Genomic DNA, 20,933 nt, shown 5'->3' on the forward strand with positions numbered 1-20,933 from the left:
AGTAGCTCAGATTTATGTAATGCTGAGGGAAAATTTGACTTCCTGTTTGAAATAATAGCCATGTTTCACCAAAAAAGCTTATAAGCAAAGGCACCAAGAAGTTATCAGAAAAAATGCGTTCATTGAAATATTAATTCATTAGCCACCAGAAATGTAATAGGGAGTTAATAATGTTTGGATAAACACAAGCGGTCTAGTTTGTGTATTTGAGAACCAGAATGTTCTAGTAGATTTTTGTTCTATCAAATCATCCTTGGCCTTCATATGACCTGCTTTTGTTCTCTGTTTCTGGTCCCAAGACAATGCTAGTCTGGTCTTGGCACTTTATGGCCCAGTATTTGTCCTTCACAAAGCAATACCTGTGTAGACGATTTAGCTAGCAATAAGCTTTCCTCAGAAGGAATGTTTGCAGGTGCGTCACTATGGTTGCTTATTTCACCTTGGTGGGGGAGCTTCTTGCTCATGGTACCAATGTCTGTGAAGGGACCAATAATGCGCCTTCCTTGTGCATGGTACCAATGCGAAAAGGGGGAGAGGGATCATGGTGTGTTAGTAAGGAGGTGTCTGTATAGGGGGTGATAAAATTCCTCTTTAAATTTCGTTTTAACAGCCCATTCATGCTGTAACGAGTCAGTTGTCTCAGTCAGTGATTTTTGCTGTTCGTACATCATTATCCTTGAAAAGCAATGGGCCCCATTTGCTATGGCAAATGTGCCCATATTTATCAAGAGCCCTTCCTGTATTCTTAGCTCGTCACTAACTATATAGTAGGTAAATTTGAGCATGTGGAGTGATAGTCTGTGATACCACATCTTATGTTTTTCTAGCACTGGATTTTGTTGTTGATTTCAATGAATACTTCTCTTTTTAAGGCTGTCTGGTAGTGCAGTTCGACATGCGGAGAATGCAGTCAAAGGAGAGTGCAAGGAATGGAAAGAGTACAAAGGAGTACAAGGAAGTCAACGTAGACACTGCCTCCGATGCCCATTGACGTTGCTGCACACCTCTGAAATATTACAGCAGGAGGCATGCCTGACAATCTTCAAAAGAAAATTGAATGGATTGCCTACAATTCGTCATCTCAGACAATGTAAGTCACAACAATTACCTGGATGCATTGGTCAGCAAAATAATGAGAACTCACACTCACCAAAATTCTATTCAGCCGGCTTCATTCGGGCTAAGACCTACAGAAAATCAACTCAGTCGGACTCACTGAGACTCACTTTCGAGATCAGTCTCAGTGAGTCGACTCATGCATCAGTTTGCCAACCTATGGCAGATGTAAATAAAGTTGGGATAGAATGTACTTAATGAGAATTCATTCCACAGTAATGTCTCAATTATGTTCAGTCGTGCATTTTTCCCAACCTTGTATTGCAATATGAATGGTAAGCACAATGTTAATTAGCGTATTACGCTCCATTCTCATGCGGTTATGTCACTAAGGCAAGTGGAAGGTGTCTATAATCAAAACAAGTTTTTGTTGTCTAATTCATGATTATAACTTAGTTGCTGCGTAGTCCCCCTTGAAAACGCTCGATAACCGAGGGGAAAAAAATTGTTTTCCTAAAGCTTTGCATTGGGGCAGTGAACAATGTCCAAATTGTGCAGTGCCTTTTTAAGTGTTTAGCAGTGTATATGGCATTGTTGGTTCGAAATTTTTTTATCACTGATACATCGTTGACTAGTTCTGAATTACAGTTCACTCATGACCTCGAAATTTAAATATTCAATGGCAATGTCGACATTGCAGCCCTGAGCCCATTTTCTTTATTCTGGCGAACAACATGAACCCTGACACTAGCAGCGCTACATTTTATGCGGGTATACAAATACCAACTGAATTGGATGGAAAGACAGTTGTGGCTAGATGAATTCGTACAGTGCTGCATGCGTCATGTCAAATTTGCGAGTTCGGTTACCACCAGCAGCATTTCTTCTACTTCCATTCCATTTCCTTCACAAAAAACAGTCATGAAAGCTACAGGAAGGTTAACACTCAGTCATAATTTATGTCATGCTTCAATGGAGCAATATCCTCCGTGGTTTCCTTGCCATGAGTCTTGGGTTAATGAGTGGGCGAGGGCGCTAGAATGGCGCGTTGAATAAAGCTTCTTTAGCTGCTGGTTACAGTTCTTATAGGTAGTGTACACCACAAAGGTAAACGGTACATAGACAGAAGTGCCGACTGTCAACAGAGAGGTTATTATTCAATGTGCCGAATTTACACAAGCAAGTGAAAGAGCTATCTGAAAAACATTAACTTCTGAAGATAGAACAAGAAAAGCAGACGAGTGGCCAAAAAATGAACTATGCTGGAAATCGAGATACAAAAAAAATATGATTGCATCACAAATACAGGCCGTTCACGGGACTTCCAGAATAACTTTAGCTCTTTTTCTGATAGGGCAGTCAGAAAGGCATCTGCAAGGTCAAGCGCAAGATTTGGCATGTTGAATCCTCATAAAATGTTGTGTATGAAATTTCTCTTTTATGCGGCGCTTGTCATATGGGGCAGACTGCCAGATGCCTTCATGAGAGGTTGTGCGAACATGCATATAATGTGCGCAATGGCAGAGAAAGTTTTTTTGGCACATCATACTAGCATGCGTGGCTGCACTCCTTGGTTTGAAAGAATGTCAGTTATTCACAAGCACAGGGATGGTCTTACCCATATCATACTTGAAGTAGCACAATTGGCATGGGAGCCGAGTGCATGCATCAACAAGCCATCCATTGCCTTATCTGAAAGAGAGCTCAAGTTTCTGGGAAGTCAAACCTATGGCCAGCATTTTTTACGCAACTCTACATTTCTTTGTGTGCCTCTTGATGGTCTGCTTTGTTCTTTTTAGTAGTTATTTTTCAGATAGCTGTATCACTATTGTGTGTATTCAGCAATAAAACCTCCATTGGTAGTCAGTGCTTGTGTCTATGTGCTCGTTTAACCTTTGCACTGTACACTCACGATAATGGATCAACAACTAGCTTAATAAGCTGCCCTTGTAAATTCTTATAGGAGATGCTCCTTCAAGTTTGTATTCATGGCTAATTTTCCCTTGTGTGCATGTTTCAGTAATAAGCTAATTTGAAATATTAATTAAAACCTTTTATAACATCTTGTTTGGTGAAAGTATTTTAAGAGTTTGTGAACTCTGGTCATGATTATCCGTTTATCTTGGCTATTGCAGGACAAAAGGATTAAATGTTACCCCTGTCCTGTGTCAAATCCATCTGATCAATTCTCTAACCTCGGTCTTGTCACGTACCTAATGCTTTCATGGTGCAGTTTACTTAAATTCTCCCATCTGATGACTCACAGTTCAACGGTTTGATATTATTTCATGGAAATGTTGCATATTGTTTTTTGTGTATTGTTTGATGTCGAAGGTTGATGCATGCTTTTTTAAACATCAGGTACCCAAATAAATTGTGCAATGTTGCTGCAAGGAGCCTCGTAAACAAGTACCCAGCTCTGAGGGACACATTGCACCTTGGCCATGTAATAGCATTTTCTTATAACTTCTTATTATTTCTTTTGCACTTTTAGATGTTAAGCGTATCCTGGCCAAGGCAGCCGCATTTCAATGGGGGCATAATGCAAAAACACCCGTGTACTTAGATTTAGGTGTACGTTAAAGAACTCCAGGTGATCCGAATTTCCGGAGTGCCCCACTACGTCATGCCCCTTAATCAGATCGTGGTTTTGGCGCATAAAACCCCATAATTTTTTTTTACATTAAGCATGCTGCCAAAGCCTTTCTTACTACTTTGTAAAGTTTATGGCCATCCTTGCTTGCAGCTGTTCAGGTCTGTGTGCTTGTGATTGAGTAGAGATGTGGTGGTTTTAAAGCTTTGCAGCTTAACTGAATATGAAGATATCAACAGCACCTCTGCATCTGGCATGCATATGGCCACCTCTTGTAAAATTAATTGCATGCTCAGCTAAATATGTATTTGGTTAAATAATACATTTTTGTACCTGTAGCCGTTTTCATGCATTAAAGTTTTGACCAACACCAATACTGAAAGTAATTCTCAGATATTGTGTTCGAAGGTGTGCTAAAATAGCTCACTTGATACATTTTGGAACATGAAGGAAACAGTGCAAAAAGCAAGCTAAGGTTAGGGCAACTCCATGTTTAACTGTGCTGTGTTTGCAGTTTCTTTAAAAACCTGAAAACTGGAAGTCATTGAACTGTTGATTAGGTATGTAAAGTCAATTTCTTTCATTTCATTCCAGATCCCATGGTATATGTGCCCAAGAAACAAGTACAAAAACATGCGAAAGTGAATGCCACCAGGATGCCCTGAAGTCGATGCAGAAGTGAAAGCAAGAAAGGAAAGCGAAATTGTGACACATGCTCAAAATCTGGATTTTGAAGACGGGTGATCAGCTGCAAGTTTGCATGCATATTTCATTAGATAAACTGACTCTCCGTCTTTGTTATGTGGCTTAGTTGAAACATTAAGTTGCTTCTCTCGATGTACTTGTTCGTTTCATTTACATTTTTTCTTTAACAAATGCAAACATGCAATCCAGCTATAGCAACTATATCTGCAATGCTGTCATAGATTTTGTAGGTGATCAAAGAAGCAAAATATCATATCGCATCGCCACCTTGAACCTAGAGTGAAACATTAGTTCAAGATGTAGTGGTAGATGCATTTATAGACTAGTAATACAGCATTTGCACTGTAATGTATATTGATATACATACTAAGATGTAGTGAAAAGTGTGTGGCTATGCTGCTCTGACACTTCAGTTGTTTTAACCCTTCATTGATGAGTTCTGCATACAGCATGCCAAAAAATATAAATTTTTCTTGCTGATTTTTGGCATTGAGTAAGAAGTTTCTTGTTAAATGTATTGAGCCAACACTGAATGGCAGCAAGTGTCATTTGTCGGTTTAGAGCAGGAACACAGGATGGGAAAAAAAGGACATGGGACTCATTTTCTTTGGAAAGCACGGTCAGAGGAGACAGACCAGTGCAAGATCTGCTGTAGTGACCTCAGACACACAATGCAAAGAGCTCTCTGTACAGATTCCAGACGCAGCCATATGTCGCTTGGGGAGAAGCCCACTTCTTCCCCCATACTACTAAAGGAGTTTCTAAAAAGTATCCTTTATTTTCGTTGATTATGCTTATTCTCAATGTCTTTTGCACATTTAGGTATAAAATAATTTGTTTTGTATTTATATGCGTGCTCATTAAAGGGTTAAACAAATAAAGTGGTGCCAATGAATGTGAATGTATAACTTTAGCGACTCTAGTCACAATGTGTTGATCATTCCATAATCTTTGTGAGACGACGAAACAGGAACTAGGCAGCATGAAAATCACTCAGCAGTACCAAGAAGGAAGTTTCAGCACTTATACAGTACTGCAGAATACACTTCTATGCTGTACCTGTGGTGTACTTTTTATTATGTGGTCTTGATCCCACTATGGGGAAATAACTGCTTTGCAAGTGCATTGCAGTACTTTAATACTTTAACTGCTTGCTGCAAAAGGAAAGTGCCATTAGAGTATTACATAAGGATAATGTGTTATGAGGCAGTCGCTAGACGTGGTATGTCACAGCACTGAGTTGCCGGCGGCCATTATAATTAGCTGTTTTCTGTGGCATTTTTAACTTGACAGAACATAGTGAGCATTATTTGATCAATAAACAATACTACATAATTCTGGCCCTTATTTGGAACTTTGTCTCATCTCCGTGGTGAGCGCAACCCGCTTTTGATGTTACTGAGATGGAGTGACTCCTTGCAAAGCAGCAGGGTAGTCTTGTTAATGATGCTGTCATTCACACTTACGCAGATTGTTTAGCACGCATTAGCTCAGTGCCATTCCCCTATAGAATCACAGCTTGCATTTCATTCATGTATAATAGAAACATTCTGTACATTTCATGTGAAAATGTGACATTGGAGGGCATTATGCTATAAGTTCACAGCAGTGAGCCCCATTATTGGAAGACAGCTGTTGTCTCAAATTACTTACAGCAAAGTGAAGCCATGTACAATGTACATGTGCAGTTTAGTATGGGCCACAATGACCAAAACAAACATAAATAATGTTCTCGTATTGCAAAAGAAAATTGTTCGAATAATCGCTAATGTTGACAATACAACTACCTCCAAGTGTGCTTTTGAAGCACATAACACTGTCCGCGTCAATCACTTGTATAACTTTAAGTTGTTAAAAAAAATTTATTTCTCAATGGCATCCACTGCCAATTTTCATTCTACTCTGGCATCTTTGGACATGTGTCGTGCTAACATACACATAAGACCTATTAATACATGGAATATACCATGTTTTTGCGCTAATTATAAATTTCAAATGTTGTCTTATAACCTGCCCCATGTTCTAAGCACGTATAAACATACAAAAGGGTATACCAAAGCTGAGCTGCGGAAATATTTTGTTGAAATGTGATTTTATGTCTTTACTAGTAGAAGCTGTGCAGGCAGCTTTTTGCCAAAAACCTACCCTCCAGTTGAATCTGGAAAATGAACTTATACATATATTCTTATACTTATTTAAATATGTTCTGCCTATTGTGTATCCACGTGTGTGGGCTTGTGATATGCCCTGATGGCAAGGCCATTTATGGTTCGTTCAAAGAGAACATCTACGGATGCATTATAGCTATTCTCTGGCTCCTCTCTTCCTGCTGTAAACTGGATTCTCTGCTTATAAGAAATAAGTGTTCCTTGTGATTACTATATGTGCTCTTGCTAAAGGTTACTGTAATGGGTTCATGTTCTTATTGAATAAAATGTTCACAAAGTTTTAACAGTTGTGCTGTTCTTTCAGATCTTAACCGGAGCAGGCAGCATTTGACGCAAACATGGAGGCAGTGCTAATGGAAACATTTAGGAGGTGAGACAATAGTCTTTTTTGACAAATTGGATGAAATGACGGCCAAGAAGTTGCACTTTTGAAACATTATGGGATGTACTTACTATGCCGGCACCACGAGGATATTGAACTGACGCTATTTATAATGTCCGGTTTTGCATTTATCTGGCCTTTAGGCATATTTCTTTTCTTCCATTAGCATCAATGCTGTATGATTGCTTTGATTTGGTGAGATTGTAAATTTGTCGCTTAATATCAATATTGAAATTTAATTCCTCTGTCCATGTATGCCTCCATGGCATATTGAAATAAATGAGTCCTTTGTCATGGCAAAGGATTAAATCCTTTTTCAAATGCCTGAAATGCTAAATTACCTCATAAGTTTGGACATATTGCAGCTGTTTAGTATGCTTTGTAAACTGAAGCATAATGTTTCTCAAGGTTGGCCATTGATTCCAATTTAGCAAATCAGACTGTTGTCTTCTGTTTTTGCCAGGTATAGTCCATTGATGCATTTGAGGTTAATACAGTGATAGTAGCGAAATATTTGCTCTTGGTGTTTCACTCAATGTAGTGTTATGTGCTCAGTGTTTTTTTTAGTTGTTTATAGTATTGCAGTTTATCATAACATATAATGGTGGCTGAATAACTACGCATTTGTTGCACATGCAAACTAAAATCTATTATGTTGTGAGCTTCCATCTTAGTGTAGAGATAGTCTATTCACTACCCAGGCAGAGGTCACAGCAGTTGCTACAAGGGGTCTGGTTAAGTACCAGGAGGTAGTTTCACCAACTCTTGTGATGGTAATCATGTACACCACCACTGTGAGTCTTCAAATGACTACCCTAGGAAGGGTCATTGTTGCCATTCCAAAGGGTACCACTGACTACCAAGGGGTACTTGCATGGACCACTGAGGTAGTCACATCAACTCCTGCTTTGGGGGTAATACATACACCTCAGTAGTTCTTGCGGGAGAGTCACCGGTACTGAGGGAGTCGTCCACACTGTGTCTCCAAGAGAGTACGTGTTACCACCCAAAAGGTAGTTTAACCAACTCTTGCCATGGTAGTCATGTACACCACCATTGTGAGTCTTCAGATGACTACCCTAGGAAGGGTCATTGTCGCCATTCCAAAGGGGTATCGCTGACTACCAAGGGGTACTTGCATGGACCACTGAGGTACTCGCATCAACTCCTGCTTTGGGAGTAATACATACACCTCAGTAGGTCTTGCGGGAGAGAGTCACCAGTGCTGTGAGGGAGTCGCCTGCACTGTATTTTTAAGAGAGTACGGGTTACCACCCAAAAGGTCATCATATGTGCGACGAGCAGATACACCCCGAAAAGAGTCGCTTGCGACTACCTTTTTTTTAAGAGTGTAGGATTCCAAGGTTATCCGAAAAGAGGAAGCTTAGCCGGCGTTTTCTCCAAAAATAATCGACGATTTCCCGCCAGATGAATGGAAACTTTTTGAAGTAGTTGCTTGCATTCTCCACGGATTTATCCCGGTTATTTAGTGTCTCTTTAACACGACTTTAACAAAGACTCTACGTTTGAAGAGAAGGTGCAAAGTAGTGTGCACTACCTTGAGACACGAGCTCTTGGACAACGTTGGATGACCGCGTCGTAGTTTCCTACTGCGATGCCTGCAGGCGTTTCGCGTAGGTGTCCCGCAAAGCGGCACGTAGTGGCTTGCCCGTGAAGGACTTCGGAATGCTGCTGACAAATTCAAGTCCACCGTGCAGGTGCTTCTGGTAGCTTGCCTGATCTGTGACGGAAATAATCCACAGGTATCAAGAACGGGGTATATTCATTTCCGATTTAAAATAAATGAGACAGACGCTGACAAAAAGCTGCAGCATTGACTTCTCTCACGGAGTGATGACGATGACCTTTATATAATATAGGCATATTTAATCCAATGTCTGTCCGTATATATACCGCAATTCACTTATGATTTCATACGTGCGCAGATCTGCCAGATGTACACTGTTACATCAGAATCAGTCACGATAGACTATGAAATGGCATGCTTAAGAACCATAGCATGCTTGATAAGCGAATTATTCTTTTTACATTGTATCAATAGCATGTAAATGATAATTCCAAAATTGTACGCAACATCAAGATCAGGAAATTAAAGAACTAGCTTGAACACATCTACGGAATTCGTAACAGTATAGTTGCATCTGCAGTGAAATTCATATTTTGTTATCCCATCATTATTTCGAGTTGCCGTACACATTATGCTGATTCGCTTGAATTTCATGTGCAAGGTCTAAGTAGCCATAATTCGCTTTTCTGTAGGGGCACATTGCTGAATAGTAAAATGGTACAGTAGTTTCTGCATATTCTGTAAATAGCGGCAGTCTGCGGTAAAAAAAAAAACGAAGCAAAAAAAAAAAAAGACAAGTAGTTAACTGAAGGTGAGGGCGACAGGAGTACTTGGCCAACTATGTACCCTACAGCACTCGCTGTAATAAAATACTTGCTTGGCTGAGCCGCGCAGCTGCACGGCCATTTGTCCGCGACAGCTGAGCCAATTTCGGCAAGTATTCGTTTACTGTTGACGCGAGCCTTTAAATAAAACGATCGAAGAGAAATCTTCGCGAGTAGCCAGTTTGCCAGATCTGACCATCCGCTTTCTCCAGACAGTATCTTTAGCCTGTAATAAAAAAAAATTCAACGCCACTGTATTTATTGTATTTAGTAAAATAAGGGAAAATTAAAGGGCACGTTTCGTAGTGGGTTTCGATGCTACATGGCCGCCGTAGATTAGTATTCGCACAAAGAATCGGCACGCATACCAGCCACAATATTCAAGAGGGCATCCTTGAGCGTCTCGCTTGGCTCGTGGCCTTCGTTCAGCACGACGAAAGCTCTCGCCGCCTCGCCGTATTCGTCGTGTGGCACACCGACCACGGCAACGTCGTGAACAGCCCCGTGCTGCCGCAGTAGCCCTTCGAGCTCGGCGGGAGGCACCTGCTGATCCATGCACTTGATCAGATCCTTCATGCGGTCCGTGATGTAGAATAGGCCTTGGTCGCTGTAGTAGCCCACGTCACCTGCGCGTGAACGTTCGACCGGAAGATTAGGAGTGCTCGCGATTTGCCACACTTCCGGTGTATTCACTCCGGAACAGTGCGAAACTGGGCGTTTTGAAACATATTCGCGGTTTTCATCTCTACAAGAGCATTCGCCACGTGCTGGAGGCTATCGTTTGCATGAAAACGAAAGGTGTGGGTCGAGCCAGCTGGCGGGTCGGGCGAGGTCATCCTGACTCGCCACCTGTCGTGTTTACACGAACCTGACTTAGTGAATCAGACAGCAGCGTTTTTCACGTCGATGCGCGCCTTGAGAATGGGGGAGATTATCCCCAGCGCAGATAGAAAAAATAAATCGGTCGCGATTCAGCAATAAATGCGAGAAGAATGCGTTGGCATTTAGGTCCCACCTCTTTGAGGCCCCGTATCCATGATTTAAACGGCGTGTACAACACTGCCAAGTGTTGTTCAGGAGCTCACTCGACACACGTCCTGCCTCTTTGAGGAATGAAGTGCGACAAACGTTGGCCCAGAGTAGACCACGGTCAGTTGCATTATATATGTATAGTATAATATAATAATATGCTATCATCATCATCATCGTATTTTATGTCTACTGCAGGACTCTCCCTGCGATCTCCAGTTACCCCTGTCCTGCGCCAACCGATCCCAACTTGTGCCTGCGAATTTCCTAATCTCCTCACCACACCTAGTCTTCCGTCGCCCTCGACTGCGCTTCCCTTCTCTTGGCACCCACTCTGTAACCCTAACTGTCCACCGGTTATCTAGCCTACGCATTACGTGGCCTGCCCAGCTCCATTTTTTTTCTCTTAATGTCAATTAGAATATCGGCTGTCCCCGTTTGCTCTATGATCCACTCCGCTCTCTTCCCGTCTCTTATTGTTACGCCTAACATTTTTCGTTCCATCGCTCTTTGCGCGGTCCTTAACTTATTCTCGAGCTTCTTTGTCAGCGCCGCGGTAGCTCCAAGTTGCTGCCTCATATGTTAGCATAGGTAGAATGCATTGTTTGTTTACGTTTCTCTTTAATGATAGTGGTAAGCTTCCAGTCAGGATCTGACAATGTCTGCCGTACGCACTACAACCCATTTTTATTCTTCTGTACATTTCCTTCTCATGATCAGGGTCCCCTGTGAGTAATTAACCTAGGTGAACGTACTCCTTTACAGACTCCAGAGGCTTACTGGCGATCTTGAACTCTTGTTCCCTTGCAAGGCTATTGAACATTATCCTTGCCTTTTGCATAATAATCTTCAACCTCCCTTTTACACTTTCTCTGTTAAGGTCCTCAATCATTTGTTGTAACTCGTACCCAGTGTTGCTAAACAGGACAATGTCATCTGCAAACCGAAGGTTGCTGAAATATTCGCCGTTGATCCTCATTCCTAAGCCTTCCCAGTTTAATAATTTGAGGACTTCTTCCAAGCATGCAGTGAGTAGTATTGGAGAAAGTGTGATAATGATAAATAATATAATATATTACTTTAATTGTTTACGTGCCAAACCACAATCTGATTATGAGGAATCTGGGGTCCTTTAACGTGCATCCAATGCACGGTGCACGGTGCATATATATATATATATATATATATATATATATATATATATATATATATATATATATATATATATATATATGCACATCTCTGTGTTAGACGACCGCGCCATTGTAACAAGAGAGAGAAGCAAAGCCTAATAACACAGAGATTTGCGAGAAACCTGGCCTCCAGCAGACTATTGGGACAGAATTGTTCTCCGGGAGTCCCCACAACACTGTCTGAAGACGGCGTTCAGGACTCCTCCGCAGCTTCAAAGCATGGCGGTGTTCAGCGACTCACCGACGTCGTCGCCGCGGTTGTTAAGCAGCTGCATAGCGTTGTTTTATCAGCTGGAGGTGCCGCCCGTCCAACGAAAGCAACAACCCTGCTTCCAGAGCTCCGCGGATTCAAGGACGACCCCGACAGCTGGATTCGCGCAGTGAACTTTCGCCGCCAGCCACGCTTGGCCAGCGGACATCAAAAAGCATTCGCGGAAGAACATCTGCGTGGAGTCGCTCGGGCGTGCCACCTCTATGAAGGGCACAACAACTTAACGTGGACCAGCTGTAGTGGCGCCTTCACAGCTGCATTCAGCAACCTTCCTAGCGCCTCCTCTTGAACCCTAACCGAACCCAGTTGCTGATCCACCATATTTCTTCTGACAACCACCTACCCCTATGTGTTCCGTTGCAGCGCTATGCTGAAAGAGAGCGTGCTGTTATTGACGAACAAGTGCAATAAATGCTAGCCGCTGGAGTCATCCGACCATCGTCTAGCCCGTGGGCCGCACCTGTAGTCCTTGCTCGCAAAAAAATAAAATAAAAATAAAATAAAATAAAATAAAATAAAAAGGTACCATGCAGCTTTGCGTTGACTACGGAGTGCTAAATAAGCATACCATACCCTGCTCGTATTCACTGCCCCGCATTGATGACGCCATCGATGTGGTGCGCAATTCAAACATGTTTTCATCACTTGATTTACGTGCGGAGTATTGGCAAATCGAGGTTGCCGAAGAAGACAAGTTTAAAACTGCGTTCCATACTCCTTCGGGATTGTACGACTTCAGTCGCATGCCTTTCGGATTGCGTACTGCTCCGTGCACACTGTACTGGGCTCGCTTAAAGATAAAGCCTGCGTCGTCTACTTGGATGATATTTTAGTCGTCGGTACAAGTGAAGAAGAACATCTTCAGAAGTTGGATGACGTTTTGAAAAACTTGTGTGCTGTGCGATTCAGGTTGAACCGAGAGAAGTGTCAATCCTGCCTCGATCTCTTACCTCGGCTACACTATCTCAGAGCACGGTATCCACCCACACCCGAGAGGATATCAGCGGTCGGTAGCCAATTACCCCATGCCAACTTCTTTAAAGCAGGTGTAGCAGGCACGTGCCCAGGGGGGGTGGGGCAGGCCCCATATCCCCTCCCCCCCATGCGCCCACGCCACCACTCCTCAGGCACATTCCTAAAGCGCCGACTAATCAATTTACTCGGCGATCAACATGTTGCTGCCTTTTACAGCGAAAGCAGTGTATGACTAACTTCCGTAGTGTCTTCCACATCATCGTGTGGGCCGATCCTGGTGATAGTGCAAAAAAAAGGGTCCAAGATCAATGGTACATACGCCTGTGGACTCCGGAACCTATAACGCGCCCTTCTGAATCTTCGGGATGGACCCACGTATGGGGAGTGCTTAACGCCTGCTTCACCTCCGCCGCCGGTGGGCCCGGTATTGCAATATCTTAGGCACGGACCCACGTATGAGGAGAGCTTAACGCCTGCTTCACCTTCGCCGGGGGTAGACCTGGCATTGCACTACCTTCGGGATGTGCTCACGTATGGGGAGTGCTTAACGCCTGCTTCACCTCCGCCGCTGGTCGGTCCGATATTGCACTATTTTCAGGCCGACCCGCAGCGGAGGTGAAACACTTTGCTTTTCATTTGAGAGCTTTGACTCTCGTCAGCTTTCGCTGCCATTCCATCTTTACAGAGTGGAACGGTTGTCAAGTTTTTCACTCCTATTGAATGGCAGTAGTTATCGGCATCTCCTGGGGTGTGGAGGCCAGTTTTCGCATCGATTCGGTGTCCGCGCGATTAACTCAAGATGAATTCAGTTGTCACCATCTATTGCAGCAGGCAGGGCGTAGTTCATTGTTTTAATTACAATATTTTATTTTGTTTATAATGCCCAACACAATTTTTATGTCACCATCTATTGCAGCAGGCAGGGCGTAGTTCATTGTTTTAATTACAATATTTTATTTTGTTTATAATGCCCAACACAATTTTTATGTCACCATCTATTCAACGATCACGCGCATCGCTGTTGCTTCGTTAGTTCAACCTTCTTTGTTTAGACTGATCGAGGGGCCAGGAAAAAGACTCGGTTCATAGTCAGCTGGTCTGTATGCACGCGGAAAGAGTTGTGGCCGGAGAAAACGCCAGTTGCGTTTAACTTTTCCCTTTGCTTCATTATTTCCTCGAGTGACGGCTCGCCGCGACGCTGGCAAATCCTCGGAACCATATATCCGCGATATGGGTTAGATAAGATGGAAAATAAAATATTGCGAAACAGCGTCCATCATCAGACCCTGCAATAACCGTTCAACCCATAAGCGATATGACTGTCACCCCTTACCTCGTCTGGTTCTTCCCTAATTGTACAGCACTTTTCGTGCAAAATTGGCAACTGGAAACAACAGTCGCAAGGAGATGAGAAATTGAGCGATCTACTAAGGGAGAAAGCCAAGGCAACAGCCAAACAGGGAGGAAAAGCAAAAAATCTTTGTGAAAATATTTATGGATCAACGTCTTTTTATTTAAAAAGGAAGTAGAGAAAACGCTGCCGTAAGTGTGTTTCCATGTGTTTTGAATGACTATTCTACAGTTATCAATCGAGCAGCCTGATGTAGCAATTTTCCTGCTGTGCTAATAGGGGTGTTTTTCTAACCTTCCGCGGTGGGCGCAGTACGTCTAGAACCGCAGCGTCCTGCGCTCTACGCGGTTGTACGGGACTGGTAACCAGGCATTGTTACGCAACTTCCCAAATAACAACACGAGTCGGTTTTGGCACTTGGTAGAGCAGTAAAGGAGGGATCCAAAAGAACTGTGGTTGTTTCGCAAATATACATTTCTCTATAATTCTTCCAGAGAGAATTCAAAATAACGCTACTACAAATCTTTATTTTGCACTTTCGCTGGTTAACTTGTCCTTGGCAAGGTTCTTCCTGCGCATCTTTCATGCGTGAGTCCATTTGATGTGATTCTTTGTTTGCCAAGTAAAGAAGAGGTGTATCTCACAGGCGTATACCTGTGAGATACACGTTATTTCAATTCCATTTTGCGGGTTTACGCGTCTTTATGGCGAAGGGTGGGCATTAATCACATCTGTACTAGTAAAGGTACCCTCGCCCTCATTTGCATAGAAAAGTTACCTTGGGTTGCCCCCCTCTCCCCCCCCCCCCCCCAACAAAAAAATCCTGCGTACGTGCCTGAGGTGTAGTCATATTTAGGTATCGCTTCGTATTTGATAAAGCTTGTAGAAAATTTTGCAACTGCGGCTCTTCTCACGCACGTACTAAAGAAAGGAGTGATGTTTGAATGGGACCCATCACAGGAAAACGTTTTTCAAGTCCTCAAACATCAGCTTACTCGTTATCCAGTGATGAGCCACTTCAATGAAAAATGGGCCACCCTGATTCATACTGATGTCAGCCAGGTTGGCTTGGGAGCCGTATTTGTTCCGCGCGAGCCTATGGAAGGGAACTTGTCGCGTACGCCAGCCGTAAGCTGTCGGATGCGGAAGTGGATTCTATATGCGAATTCCTCGGCTAGAATTTGTAAATCGCAATATGCGCCATAAGGTATAATTACTTAAAAATTTAACTAGTGATTTTTGTTAATCAGTTGATTATGCATTTCAACTTTTTGTGCAAGTAATGTCCGCTTCATCGAGTAGACCAGCTCATGGACTACAATTGTCCTATCTATCTGCCACAGGCAATTTCTTAAAATTTTGAATGTGTTCGCAGAAACACCCGGTATAGTGCAACTGACGGTGGCCTGCTACACACACACACACACACACACACACACACACACACACACACACACACACACACACACACACACACACACACACACACACACACACACACACACACACACACACACACACACACACACACACTCTTCTGAGCTCTCCCATCCCCCCTCTACATCTACCAGGTGATCGGCTTCCCACACGTCACATCACACATACACTTTTTTTTCTCTTTGACACTCCTGATGCCAACGTATTAAAACCGACTCCTCCTCAGCCCAGTGACCCGGCTACTGTCAGGTCATCGTGGAGACCGGCTAGCGATCACACGCACCTGACGAGTTCATTCTGGGTGGACTAGCTGACTCGCCAGTGATTTCTGACGAGGCCTGGGTTGCGATGAAAGACAATAGCACTCGAAGCGAGTAAGAACGTTTCGAGTGTTGGCAAACTGGCAGCGCTATACTAGAGCCTTTACGCACACTATAAGCGTGTGCGAACGAGAAATGTATTGACATAACTTCGGCATGACATTGACGTCAAGAAAAAAAAAACTAAACAAAATAAAGCTTATATATCGGTGCTATTTTCGCTCTCACAGCAACAAGGTATATTTAATGCTTGTCGCTGAATATGCGTGCATACTACCTCCTGGCGAAAAGAGCTTGTAGTCACGTCACTCTTGCACATGATAGACAGCCGGCACACACTCTTCACTGCCTTGTTGCATATACTGGGCTTGTCCGGTTAGGTTACGTTAGCTTCCTATTTTCATCAACAGTATAAGATGTTAAGAAGACACGCTGATTGTGCTTAAATAAAGGCGCTGAATCCTAGGCATATCACAGTAATTAAGGGCAACTTCATTTTTTTTAGAACTTGCTTCAATGTGAATACGTATGTAATACGTATGTAATGTAATGTAATATAATATGATGCAATGTAATGCAATGTAATGTAATGTAGTACGCTTCTTGTCCGTAGGAACGCAAGATTGTTTATTAGAAGAGATATCTCAGTTGTAGGTTGCCTATAGTCGAACTGCTAGTAAAGCAAGTGTCGTGTAGCATGCCTGTCCGCGGTGCTCATAAACTCAGTACATGGAATGTGGCAATTTTGTGAGGAAGGTAACTTTTGCGCACCTGTTTTTAAAAATCCCTCCTCGTCGTAGAGTTCCGCGGTGGCTTGACTGTTGTTCAGATATCCCATAGCGCAGCACGGGCTCTTAATGCGAATTTCTCCACGCTGACCAGGTCCAAGTTTTTCTCCTGAGCTCATGTCCACGACCTGCACGTGAATCACGTTAACGGCAGAACATCAACTGCAGCGGCCGGTGGGTTGCATATCAGCAAAATGTATAGCGGATGCATTAGGTGAAACTGCGAATACAGCGGCTTACTTACTTTGAGGCTAGACATGAAGTTAGGCGCCCCGATGCAGTCGCTGCCAACGCTTACTCCAAGAGAGTAGGTTCCAGCGCCGAAGCTCTCTGTCAGCCCATAGCCTGTGTAGACGCGAATTATTATACAACGCCATATGTGGCTTGCAGTAGACGGATGATGCGTACGATAGCACGAACAGTCATGAAACTAACTTACATACCGTGCGGCCAAAGCTGCACTAGATATTGACTCCGTCGTTCACTTATGCGTTCAGGAATCGAAAGGAAACGCAATATGGTGACGCAGATCAGCTTAAGCGCTGTCTAGTGAGAGTGAGGGTAAAGCATGGACTGCGTGGTGCATCTTTCACCCTTTGTAAGGAATTGTGCAAGGAGCGGGTCTACAGGATGTACTTGATACAATTATTTGGTGCCCTCTTCGTTAAGCTTAATGGGTTGTAAGTGTTTCTTCAGATCTATGTATCAGAGGCCGACACGTTGCATCCTTTCTTTCGTCGGTTTTCTCCTTTTTTCATGGTTGATTGACGCAATTCCTCAAGCTCTTCACTGCAGGCAGTTTACGCGGAAAAGAAATTGGCGAAGAAAGTGGCAAACATGGCTCCTCATGACAAAGGTCAGAGTACACATATTTTCATCGAAACGCTGGACTTCACCGCCCGAGACTAGTGCAGATAGCAAAGCTGTCTCAAACTGAACGTTTTTCGGAATGTCTGCCGTCAGAATTTATACGCTTATTTTTCCAAACTAAGCAACCTGGCTCACTGCTCGCCATGGCGTCGAAGTGCACGTAAAAGTTGGACGTGGTACTAATAATTTCATTTTCCGATGTTTTATCGCCATGTACCGCAAATGGTGTAGAGGCTTAGCTGCCTGTCACCTAAGACAACAGACGTGGTTCGCATTCACGTAATTGACATCCTCGAAGATATTGTGATAGTATTCACATTTTCCACTACGTAATTATTGCTCAATCACATTACTTATCGTTGCGTCGAAGAACGCTCTTGTCACGAACATTTTGCGACTGGCGCCGGAGTACAATGTTGTATAACTGTCGCGTGCAAGTTTAAAACACAAAAATATAGTGAATTGCCGTTAATGCGAAGTTAACTGCCACATCTTGGTAAATGTATTACTGTCCAGTAGCCTATACCCGCACTCAGTATCTGCCTAGACTCCATCAGATGAGGCTAAGCTTTTCATTTCAATGCTTTCTAGAAGGATGTATCCCTTTCAGAAACATACGTCCTCCATAGATTATTTACGTGTCCACAAAGTGCTTACCTTGCCCAACCGCAAAGACCTTTAGCTTGGCCCGGGCCTCAGCTACTAAGTCTGGCGGCGCTGTGCTTCCAGCTAAACTAACCATCATCAGGCTGCTCAAGTCGTACTCCTCTAGCAGTGGACTTTTGAGCATTATTCTCAAGTATGTTGGAAACTGAAGCAAGAACGAAACCTGCAAAAGAAAGGTAGAAAAAAATATCAGTTTGGCCCAAAGGCGAAGCATTGATAGCGATAGCAAAGCATTAGACAATTTCACGAAGTAAGGTTATTGCTTTTATCGGCCGTACGAATTGCAGTAAAGATCACTTAATAATTAAATTAATAAGCATGGTGTCACGCGCGCACAGAGAAACACGAACGGATCTCACTAGATGACTGCGAGCACTCGCTATCACAAAGCTATATGGCGATGAATAGCGCTGGAAGCGAATGCTTTCGTGCTGCTCTGACTTCACCGCGTCTGCCAAACTTAGATTACATGACCTCCAAAACTAAGCGAGCGGGAAAACAGCACTTATGAAGTCGCCAGACATCTCGTCTTGTCCTTAGCCTTTGCACCCACTGCCAACTACTTCCAAGATTCGGTGCGTGGGCCACATATACGCTCAGCCGCGCGGACAGTCATGTGCAGCCACGGCCGGGCTAGAGGAAGAGACGCCCGCTCTTCTACCCTAGCGCTCGCTTGATCACGTGACTTACAACATTGAACGAGCGCTCGGGCAGATGACGCACTTTTAAACAAGTTTGCACCCTTTGGCACTTATATTGTCACCTAACAATATGCGTCATCTGTCTTGTCCGCATTTCCTTTCTTTAACGCTGCCAGTCTGGTACTTCCAGGTCGCGAACGGCATGCGCGTTATCAACGTCACATAGTATTCTCGGCAGAAGAGTAGCGAGCGCAGAGAGTTTTCAAGTAACGAAACACAAGCAAGGCAGATGACGATTATTGTTGTGGGACAAGCACCTAAGGGTGCAAACATTTTGAAGAGTGCACGTCAAGCCACAATCCATCTCGGCTCACATCACACGCTTTCCCTCGCACCATACGACGTGCGGGTCGCTCTTATCGCACTTGGACTTTGCACGGAGCATCACGGCGACGGCACGACGGCGAAAATTCACCTCGAGTGAGCACATAACTGCTATCGCAATAAAAAGAATACATGTGGGCGTTACGCACGAACACATGCATCGTTTGGAATTTTTTTCGCGAACTGTATGGAAGGTGCCGCGTTTGGAAAGCGGAGCATGATTTCACATGGTAGCTCGCCATGCAAGTTATAGGCGCACACAGAGGTCAAATGCTGACGAATCTATGTTCACGCAAGGCGAGAAAAAAAATTAAGTAAAAAATTTAGTTGGTCCATGTTTCCAACTTCCTTTTGAGTTGTAATCACTGCTGCATTAACTGCTTGCAGTTCCGCTGCTGCTCAGTTCTTGGGCGGTGCGAGACCATATACTAATGCAGGATACTTCGAATGACGTGCATCAGCGTGTGCGCCTCTTCTGTTTAACAAAGTGGTGGCTTCTGAAGAATGTGAGTTTGCAAGACCCAAAGCTGTATTGGTAGTACGGCAGAGTGGAGAGTTCTCCACTCTGTGGAACGTTGCGATTGCCGTAATACGCAGAACAGAATCTGTCACCGGTCACGTCTTCGCAGTTGCAGCGAGGGCCAAATGGCTTTCTCACTGTGTTTCCCCTTGTTATTAGGGGGCCTTTCGCTCACGTAGCAGTCTAATGGTATGAGGCTGACTGCCTAATGACATGCAGCTGGCAGACACCATAATCGAACGTGTACAATGCGCATTCCATTTTGTGAAGTGGCAAACGACGGTAACTGGGCAGCACCCGCCGTGTTGGCTCAATGGTTACGACATTTGACTGCTGAGCACGATGTTGATTTCCAGCCGCGGTGGCTGCATTGCAGTGATAATTAAGTAATTAACAGTTAGGGCGGAACACTGAAGGCGAGATATAGCGTTGTGCTTGAACTATCCGGATGATGTGCTACGCGCCGATGCGACATACGCGGGTGGGCCAGAATTTCTGGCACCATTTAAAGCTTCAACACGCCGTGTACTTAGGGACTGTGTGATCGCATTGTACAGGCGCCACTGCATTGCCCTTAAAGGGAAGCTGAAGAGTCTGTCGAATTCAATAAGACGCTCATATACGGATGCGGGAACCTTATAAACCATGAAGATAAAATTTTGGGGGGATTTTTCACTTAGGAGCGACGCAATCGTCGGTTAAAATTGTGCTGTAGCTCCGCCCCCCGTCGAGCGCCGCGCGCTGCTGCTGACGCTGACGATGCGAGCGGAGACCAGAAACCGCGGCGTAGTGACGTCAACACTGGTGTTCCGCTCCTTCGCAGTCTCCGCGACCATGCCTGACCGGGCTTATTTCTGCGTGCGTGCCGTCCTAATCTGCTTCGCTCGACCCTACATTCCTTTGTTTGCGTGTATATAGGAGTGGTAGTTGACGTGCTCAGCATCAATTGAACTTGTAGGCCGATCATGCCGGCGTTCTGTGCAGCCTACGCTTGCACGAACACCAGCGGCCGCGACGACGTTTCCATGTTCCATTAGTTCCTGCAAGACAAGAAGCTTTCAGCTAAGTGGGAGGCTGCTGTGAAGCGAAACAACTTCAAGCGCTCAAGAACAACAGTGTTGTGTTCTAACCACTTCTATGACGATTACTACCGGAGTTTATCAATAATGCGT

The 20,933-nt window shown here is 43.9% G+C and overlaps 1 protein-coding gene across 3 annotated transcripts in view; it reads right to left on the minus strand.

The window, feature by feature from the left end:
• Window positions 1–20,933, minus strand: part of LOC142592616 (luciferin 4-monooxygenase-like) — an 83,471-nt gene that overhangs the window by 41,947 nt on the left and 20,591 nt on the right. For all 3 annotated transcript variants that reach the window (XM_075704166.1, XM_075704159.1, XM_075704172.1), the window contains exons 7-11: window positions 18,208–18,379; window positions 16,925–17,025; window positions 16,664–16,808; window positions 9,685–9,942; window positions 8,463–8,645 (exon numbers count right to left, since the gene is read on the minus strand). In XM_075704166.1, the coding sequence (XP_075560281.1) occupies window positions 8,512–8,645; window positions 9,685–9,942; window positions 16,664–16,808; window positions 16,925–17,025; window positions 18,208–18,379 (810 nt within the window). In that variant the 3' untranslated portion in view covers window positions 8,463–8,511. The remainder of the gene's footprint in view (window positions 1–8,462; window positions 8,646–9,684; window positions 9,943–16,663; window positions 16,809–16,924; window positions 17,026–18,207; window positions 18,380–20,933) is intronic.

Source organism: Dermacentor variabilis, chromosome 1 (assembly GCF_050947875.1).
Source record: "Dermacentor variabilis isolate Ectoservices chromosome 1, ASM5094787v1, whole genome shotgun sequence".
Lineage (NCBI taxonomy): Eukaryota > Metazoa > Arthropoda > Arachnida > Ixodida > Ixodidae > Dermacentor > Dermacentor variabilis.